Here is a 9,879-nt window from a genome sequence, read left to right as displayed (position 1 = left end):
AAGTAAAATATTTATTTTATTCAAATATTAAGTGTTAATAAAAAAAACAAATCTTACGCAGTATCTAATTAAAAAAAAGGAAGAAAACTAATTATAGCAAAAATCCCCGTATTCTGCACATCTCTGTTTTTTGCTATATTCTAACGTGCTTAAAACTGATAAAGAAATTGAAAGTTAATCCTCATAATGTAACATATAATAATTTAAATTATGTAAATATGTGTTAGCATCATATTTCCGTGTTAATTAAAAATTTCATACATGAATGTTGCTATAAATACTTAGAATTTTTTTTTTTTCCTTCATATTCCTTATTTAAATATATTAAATACTACGGTGTTATTTATATTCTTAAGATCTTAATAATGTGAAATATGTACAGAATTATATAAACAATCATATTTCCTAGTGAAAAAAATTAAGCAATACTTATGGAATATATAGAGCTTCATAGTAATCTATGGTGTATATAGAGGTGAATGTATAAGTAGATGTTGTATTATTTTACCCTAATGTAATAGAAGCCAACATGTTTTGCATTTTACATAATGCGTATACAGATGTAGAAAGGACTCTTCGTAATTCAGAGAAACAGAGGAATAACTTTATATATTAATTATAATTTTTCCTAATGAAATTTGTTATATTTTTTATTTTAATGTAGTATGCATATTAAAATTTCTAGAACATTATATCATTTATATGTGTATGTAACGATCAATTTATCGTAATTGTTCAGTGTAATGTTAATAAATATATATAAGTGTGTTTGTATTAACATGATTTGTCTTCAATAATTTCATCATGTACTAATATAAATAATTTGAAGTAATGTTGTAAACTCGGAAAATTATATATTAACAAAAACGCATTTCAGAAATATTCCTTTGCAGAATATCCAGCAGTAGCTACATTCATCCCACGTGTACACACTTAGTATTTTTTTAATTATAACACATGCGATAATTAGTATTGCACCTAATATTTGGACCACTATGAAAAGATTATGTTTAATGAAGACAAAAAGGCATCACACAACATTTATGAAACTTTTTGTATAAAACGTCCTCGTAATGGAAGCAGTATATAACAGTTCAAATAATAAAGATATCATTTAAGAAGTAGTACAACATAAAATGCATAAATGGAAGAAATCTAATCATTTCTATAATTTGATTAGTATTTCAAATAGCATTGTACATCGATGTGTCAATTATAATTGAGTGTAATTCAAGTATTTGTGGTAAAAATGTAAAATTTTTGATTCTTGAACAAATACGTGAAAAGAGCAATATGGTATAATTAAACAATAATGATAAATGTACGAAAAGCATAAGATAATGAGAAAAATTTTAACCGGAGGAATACTCAAGACAAATGACCCTATAACGTATTCTATTTATATGTTTTTTTTTATAACATATGTAAATAATAAGTTATCATAATATAATAAGAATATTTCATGTTTTCAGCTTGCATTTCGTTATGGCAACTGAAGGTGAAAGACAAATTGTTACAATTGACGGTGGAGCATTAGGAGATGTTTTAACTAATACAATTAATGCTGCAATACGTTTAGTACCTAAGCTCATTGATTTCTTGAGTACAAGCATAGATAGTGACGTGTCCGGCACTGATGACACAAATGGAAGTATTTGGCTAAACCCCAGAGTAGCCATTCCAATTGCGGCTTTTTTTATTTTCGTATTTTTTGGTACCGCTTTCATTATTATGGCTAAGGTAAATAAAAATTACGTTAAAAAGAGTTCATACGATAAAAGTGAGTATATGTTTTATTTTTGTGCAAAGTTAATAATTATGAAACAAAGGTATTATATATTTTTCACTTTTTTTTTAGTTCGTATTACGCAAAAAGAAAGGTAAGACGCGCGAAAGAAGTTTTGAACGAATTTCCAAGTATGATTATTCGGGACAATCACCAGAAGATGAACGAATGAACGAGCCTTTTATGCAACGGTCAATGCGTCAAATTCCATTATTATATCAGCCGCAAATGGCACAACCACCAATGTCCCATCCGCATATACAGCAACCACACATGCAGCAACCACACATGCAACAACCACATATGCAACAGCCACAAATGCAACAGCCACAAATGCTACAACCACATATGCAACAGCCACAAATGCTACAACCACATATGCAACAGCCACAAATGCTACAACCACAAGTATCCCAACCGTTAATGGTACATGGACAAATGCCACAATATCAATTTCAACAGCAACAACAAATGCGAGACCAAAGTCAACACCAGCACATGCAGCAACAACAATATGAACAAGAGCAATATCAAAAAAATAGATGGTTACAAGAGCAGTGGCTACAGCAGCAACTACAACAAGAACAATATGATGATGAACAACTTCAACAAGAAAGGATGCAACATGAACAATGGCAAGAGGAACAACTGTCTAAAGAAAGAATGCGACAGGAACGATGGTTACAAGAACAGTTGCTGGAAGAACAACATGAACAGGAGCAATGTGGTCAAGAACGAATACAAAGGAGTCATGAGAAAGGAATAGGCAAAATAAGAGAACGAAAAGAAAAATATGATAGTAATGGAGGAAATGGTGGATATGAAAGAACGTGCAGAAAAGAAAAAGGAGGAAGTAAGGATGGAAAACATAAAAAGGAAACAGAAGGAAGAGAAATAAGAAAAGAAAGAAATGAAACTAGGGGAAATAATGAAAGAGAGAGAAATTATAAAAACCATTCAAATTATGAACGTGCTAATTTGAATAACAATACACATTATGTAGGATATAATCCCATACCACAATAGAATATTAGGATGAAAACGAAAAGGTTATTATAGTTTCATTTATATAACTTGTATTAAGTATTGGGTACAAGAAAAATCTTATTTTAATTTTATTCAAGTGTACTAGAATTAAATACCATGAACATTTATGTGAATAATGTTTTTTTTAAAAAAGGTATAATAATTCGATTAATTACTGCGTTTTTCAAAGAGAATCTTTATGATAATGATATAATATGGCTAGCTGTGTTCTCCCAAAAATTACAGATAACACAGTAGAATAGATTAAGGATTAATTCGAATCATTTATTTTTCAACATTGTTAAATATTTTAAGATGTTAATTCAATTGAAGAAGATGGAGTCTAATTAATGAATATATAACCTGAAGTATATAGTTATCACACACAGGGGAGAAAGCTTTGGATGTATATTCGCGTAAATACAATTATAGGGTGTTCTAAGTGTGAAGATATGAAAATGTTAAAAAGGAGAATCAATTTCAAAAATTGCACATAATTTTAAGATAATTTAAGCGGCGTGTACTGTAATTCAAGCTGTATAACAAAGACACCATTTAGACATTTGCTCACAATAAGCTAGTTGTTATATAGTAATTTTATATTATTAATATTTAAAATAAAAATAGAAGACATGACATACATAAATTCCTAGATCTATAGAAGGAAGTATATTTTAAAAAGCACAGCAAAATTTTTGAATTTTTTGCGTCACCTATAAAAATGGTCATTAATAGTACAGGAAAATTATATTGTAAAATGTTGGTACGTATATATATATATATATATATATATATACCAATTACCCATCTGAATTGAACGCATATTTAAGAACAGGCTATAATATATAATGTTGTAATGCAATGTAAGCTATTATAATTAAAGGAAGTTTTAACACAACCAAAAGAATGTTGTATCACAGTACTGTATTTAATGAAAAGAATAGATATGTCAAATACACATTATGTTATATAATATGGATAACATCAAGAATAAATTATTAACATTAGCGTCTACATACAATTAGAGAATATGCAGGACAGTGTTATGAGAATTTCCAATTTAACAAAACTAGCTAAGTGTTTGCTGCCTATTTGATATACTTATATCCTTATACTTCGAAGATGTAATTTAAACAAAGGCATAAATGGATAATTTATTTTAAGAGAGCTTATCAATAATACGCATCAGATAGGGCATAATTGTAAAATGTATTCACTCCATGAAGTACTAATTTAACTTTTAGCAGCAGCTTGCATTATATGTGTACTACTATATATGTAAAACGTCATAACAATGTTACTAGAAAATCATATAAAATAATTAGAACTACAAAATATAAATACGAGAAACCTATTTTATAGTTCTTGTAATTATATATCAATTCGTCTGGTAATAGTGTGGTATTATGTAAGAGAGCCATAACATAAATAGAATTGCAACCTCTACGCTGATGAGAATAATACCCTGAAGAAGAGTGTGTTGTAACATTTTAAATGAATGAAATATATAACTCTTCCGAAAAAGATAACTTGTAGCTATTAGTTGGTAAAATGCATAATTGAAGAATTCTTCCTTTTTTTTTTAGGATTATTGAGATAGTTTATTCATTCAAAATTTTCATATACTCATAGAACATTTCTAATAGTGAAGCAGGAATATATGTATAACTATTTACAAATGGTTATGTGTATTTTACCTCACAGTTTTTCAGAATATATGTTTGGCAATTGTCATATGTATTTTATATATAAGAATAATAATACAATAAAATATCATATAAACATCATTATATTGTTTGTTAAAATAATATAATGACTAAATTTAATTTCAATTAAGTGCGAGTCAATATGTAATTATTTTAAATTAATAATAATGTTTACACCTCATATAATTTAGGTTATTCCTAAAAAATGATCTTTGTATTTACATATTCATTTTTTGTTAGACCAGCATAATATTCGATATTATCTTATACTTCATCCTTCTGCTCTCGTATTATATATATGTATATATATACGTATAACGTTTATTATATTTGAATTTATTCATGTAGTTTTTAACAATATATAACGTAAAGTATGTGTGTTTACACAAAAGATTTTTAACATGATAATACTACGAGTATTATCATTAATTTGTTTCGTTACACGTTGTATTATATATTTTACATATATGTTTATTCCAGCATTATCATGATGATAATTGTTGCAATTTTTCTTATTTCATGCAATATAATGTGAATGTGCATCGTTCTTATCTTAATATTTTTTTTTTTCAGCTGAAACCAATTATGCTGTGTAAGACGCGGAATGTTTAGTGCAACGAAAACATTTTATTTTAAAAGCATAATTTACCAATTCAAAACATTTACTCCATGAGCCAAAAGTGGCAGCACCGATAAAACATGCATACGTGTACATATACATAGCAACATAGCTACAAAGCATCCAATTAAGTAAAAGCAAGGGATTCATTTTTGCTATTTGTCTACTCCATACTATGTTGCAACTGTATTCCCTAAAAATGCTGCGCCTGAAAAATGTCGATATAAGGATAACAAATAAGGGAAGTGGCTTAAAGCGCTATTGTATTGTTGAACTTACATTCTTTATCGACGTCACATGCAGGGGAAAAATATTTCGTTCAAAAACATCATTTATAAAAAAACGAATGTTCTTTATTCAAACAACAGCACTCACAGCTTTCTGTTCACAAGGAGGTTTTTTTTTTTTTTTTTTTTTTTAAAAGCACTTCCGAAAGATTTGAAATAACTCAATAGATTGCCTACACACCGGCTTACGTTCAAAAAATAAATGCCAAATGCCTTATACCAAAAATATACGTCCCATGTTGTTGGTATAACACAATCTTATACATATTTAAAGGTGCTTGAAAAATTTGCCATGGCCCACATTTATATATAAATGTATATAACTATAACTACATATGTTCATAATTATAGAAAAATCATTCATTCAGATTATATTCAATTATACATAAAGCAGAAAAAATTACAAAGATCAAGTAAAAACAGCCTCATTAAAAATGGCTGAGAGGGAGTTGATTAATTCTTCCGTCTAACCCAAGACCTTACTGAATGCCACGGACGAACCAATCATGATTGATGACAACGAACATGAGTGGAAAATACATTACATTTTTTTTTTTTTTTTCCCTGCATTTTCCTTTATTTAACATTATTAACCGTCATCATTGTATCTGCTAAAATAGTAAGAACAAATTACACATAAATAATTAGTACATTAATTTAAAATTTTCCCCTGCCCATTCACTCACACATTCATAATAAAACCCTTTTTTTTTTTCTTTTTGATTAAAACATACATCATGATTTTAATGGTCGGCCCGTATTACTAATGAATTATGCGATTCTGATTATTACAATATTGGTAATTCATAAAAAAGAACAAGACGAATGCGAAAGTGTGGACGAGGGACGCCTGAGCATTAACGGTTAAGCCGTAAGAGCAAGAGTCAGGAAGTAAGGATGTTGCCTTACATTGCGCAATAATGATCCCATTTATTGAGCGTATTTTACGTGCACAATTAGCATATACATATATTTCGCGCGGAATAGTTTATAATAAAATGTATTAATTGTGCGAATTGTGCATTATATTTTGCCATGCTGTTTCATTTTTTTTTTTTTTCGCTTTTCTTAAAAATTATACCATTTTTATTGTACAAGAGGTTCCTCTTTTTTAAATGAACTCCTCTCCCTATACACATTATACTCTATGCATATATGAAATGTGTAATATATTCAACTGTATCATTTTTGTTTACAGATTCTCTTTCACATGGTCCACAGTAACTTTGGTTACGATGGCACATATATTATTGTGGGTACTATTTTTGCCTTATCATAAAGCAGGTATACCGCCCTCTCCATACACACACGCACGCACCAATGGTCACATAGGTATCACCAGAGGAAACTAAAAATACTAAATGGAATATAAAAATACGCATCTATTTTACAGTGTCTCTTCGTTCACATTATTAAGACTTGTGTTGTTAGCTTATTTAATGTATGAGCCATATAAAAAGTAATTCCACACACATGTTCTGCAGTTTGTCCCCACTAAGAGTAACATAAATATATAATACTGTCCCACACATGTAGTAAAAGCTAACTCGTTTTGTTAATTAATTTTTTCTGTTTTCTTAATATTAAAATAAAATTCAGTGTAATAGCTAACCACATTGTACGACAATGTAAAATATACTATTCGTTAACTTTTTATGATTGTATTTTTGTCTTAAACAGTAGATTGTTCCTAATGTCATACATGCATATGGTACCTGAATCTTCGTGTTCGTTTGACTACTCCATCAATAAATGTTCGTACGCCCAACAATTGCAGTATGCGCTCAGTTTTGTATTAGTAATTTCAATTTTTACCAAGGATGTCATCCTTTACCTTTTTATGAAGAACGCAAAACTGAACGACCCATAATTGTGTATTAAGCCTTTGTGGAAGATAAAAAGATTGCCCCATTGAAGTTAACTTTCCTGACCTGTTTATACTGAAGGGAAAAACCTTGTAAAATTGCCACAGTTGAGTAGCACACACATTTGAATGCGCTTCACAGTAACGCCGATCAAATGGGACAATGAATTTGATGATTGCTTCTCACTGCTGCATAATAACTATGCAGTCATCTGGTCAATCATAATGTTTATTCCGTGTTCGTTTTAATGTTTTATGCGTAGAAGGCCTTTACGGCCAGCAGTTCCGCACCATTCTTTTGTATAACCATATATTAAAATATTTCCCCATGCTGTGTTCTTAATATTACCTTAATTTGTTTGCCCTTGGAAGGTAACCCTATAAAGATGCCATATAATCGTAATGAAGCTTTATTCTGTTCCACGATGTGTACACTTATGTTGGAGCACCAACTGATCCGATAATTCGTGCGTACCAAGCAGCGTTTGTCCGCATTGAGTACATCTACACACTATTCATGCCACATTTTGCCGCTAATTGGGGTGTAAAAAATGGGCTACGTTAGCACCCTAGCTTGTACCATTTGGCACCATGTTGCACCATTTTATAGTAACACAGAGAGATAATATGATCTCCCTTTATGGTTTATTTCATTCATTTTGTCCTTCTCCTTTTATAAACAACATCGTCTGCATTCATGTAATGTTTTCCCCCTATAGTCACAAAAACGCATTTTATTACGAAGCAGCGTTACTATGCCTTTTTTTATTAAACATTTGGGAAAAAACGGAATGTTGCAACTTTATAACACGCATGGGCATGTCGTAAGTGGCTCTATAACACATAACGATGGGAAAATGAAAAAATCACAGCACCATTTTATCCTCATCAGCATTTATTCCGCATAGTCGTCGACATTGGAACATCACACATGAAAATGATGTCGCACATATACGCGTGATGCACGTCAATTATCCATGTTTCCTGTTGTTTATAAAAACACCGGCATAATCCTTTTAACAATATACCGACCTTCAATTTTGTAAAATAAAAACCAATTCAGAGCTGCTTCAGCATGCTTATGAGAATAAATAAACCGATAAAGAGATATTTAAAAACTTGAAAAAAAATTAACACCTGTGATAAAAATCATCCCGCGAGTTTTCTTCGGAGAAAACCTCATATATGAAGGAAAAACTACTTACTGACCTCATATGAATTAATAATGCATTTGGTTCTCTACACACACATATATGGGCCATGTATTCATACAAACACGGTCATACTATCATTTGCGCTTTTTCCCCCCTTTCTGTGGTACTTGTACCATATTAGGAAGCAAATTTTGTCTTAAAAATGTACGAACAAACGAACGAGTGAACACACCTTTTGATAGAGACGCAAAAGCATGCCTACAGGGGTTTAACGCTTGAATGTTCAACTTTCGCTAACATAATTTAATAAGTTGGAGAAGCAAAATTCCTGTTTAGTCCGAAAGGAACCGCCGCATTCGCTATTTACTTCAAACGTGCCATTGAACCAATGTGATAATAAAGAGCTAATCATATTTAGGAAACGTGGCAAACAAAAATTCATTATATTAATTAAATATCATTACACCTCTACGCAGTTTTTTTTTTGCTTTCCACTACATCAATTCTATTAACTAATTTTGTGGCACACCATAACGTTTTTTCGAGCCTGGTAAGGATGCAGGGAAATGATTCATCGAATGCCATAAATGAACACTTAAGGTCTCTGGAACAAGTTGACACAAATACTTTTGGTGTATACTAGTTCATTAGAGTATACTCGAATTAGGCGCCCATGTTTGCTATGCATATATATATATATATATATATATATATATATATACAGGTTTATACATGTATACATACTTATTCTAGCATGAACCTTGCTCATTCTATGAAAATTATGTTTTACCCCAAATGTACTTTTTAACTGCCGTAAAAGGAGCCAATTTTGTATAACCCCTAAGTGCACCATGCCTTCGGGTGATTTTTCCATTCCATTCCGCGTTCAAAACGTTATATACATATTTGTGCTTACCGAGCCAAGTACACAAATAATAAGAATCATATTTTCCTCTTTTTCTTTTTTTTTTTTCCCCTTAATTTGTAAGTTTACACAAAATTATTTTTCCTTACGCTAGATATGCAATTGATCGTCCTTTTCATTTACCTTAATTAAACCTTACACCCATTCATATTGAGCCATTGCGCGTGTACGGCATATAGATACACAACGTTACGCAAATTAAGTAAAAAGAAAAAAAGAAATTAGTCAAAAACTTCCATACCTTTCTAGCTCATCGGAAAAATGAACAGAATAATTTATAAGGTCCATCAATATCCATGGGTGAGAATTAAGTCACGAATGCTTCATAAAAAGAAGGAAATGAGAAGAATACAAATAAACTGCATATGTGATAAATTAAAACAAAAGACGAAGAGAAAACACTACCTTATCCCCGCGGTTGCATTATTAATTATAAACATGGATGCACCATTCATCATACATAATTATAAGTAGAAGTATATAGAAGGACCAGAAAAAAGGAAGAAAAAAAA

General features: G+C 30.4%; 3 protein-coding genes across 3 annotated transcripts; all 3 read left to right on the top strand.

The window, feature by feature from the left end:
- Nucleotides 1-1,485: 1,485 nt before the first annotated feature.
- AK88_03551 (uncharacterized protein) lies at nt 1,486-1,958 on the top strand (the record flags this gene model as incomplete). The annotated part of the gene is made up of 2 exons (XM_012481162.1): nt 1,486-1,829; nt 1,859-1,958. 2 exons carry the CDS (start codon nt 1,486-1,488, stop codon nt 1,956-1,958), a joined length of 444 nt encoding a protein of 147 aa, XP_012336585.1.
- A 258-nt stretch (nt 1,959-2,216) lies between these two features.
- Nucleotides 2,217-2,552, top strand: AK88_03550 (uncharacterized protein; the record flags this gene model as incomplete). The annotated part of the gene is made up of 1 exon (XM_012481161.1): nt 2,217-2,552. The coding sequence occupies one exon, from the start codon at nt 2,217-2,219 to the stop codon at nt 2,550-2,552; it is 336 nt and encodes a 111-aa protein (XP_012336584.1).
- Nucleotides 2,553-6,785: 4,233 nt separating this feature from the next.
- Nucleotides 6,786-7,294, top strand: AK88_03549 (uncharacterized protein; the record flags this gene model as incomplete). The annotated part of the gene is made up of 2 exons (XM_012481160.1): nt 6,786-6,883; nt 7,024-7,294. 2 exons carry the CDS (start codon nt 6,786-6,788, stop codon nt 7,292-7,294), a joined length of 369 nt encoding a protein of 122 aa, XP_012336583.1.
- Between the last annotated feature and the right edge of the window lie 2,585 nt (nt 7,295-9,879).

Source organism: Plasmodium fragile (assembly GCF_000956335.1).
Source record: "Plasmodium fragile strain nilgiri unplaced genomic scaffold supercont1.41, whole genome shotgun sequence".
Classification (NCBI taxonomy): Eukaryota; Apicomplexa; class Aconoidasida; order Haemosporida; family Plasmodiidae; genus Plasmodium; species Plasmodium fragile.
This window is presented reverse-complemented; position numbering and strand designations above follow the sequence as displayed.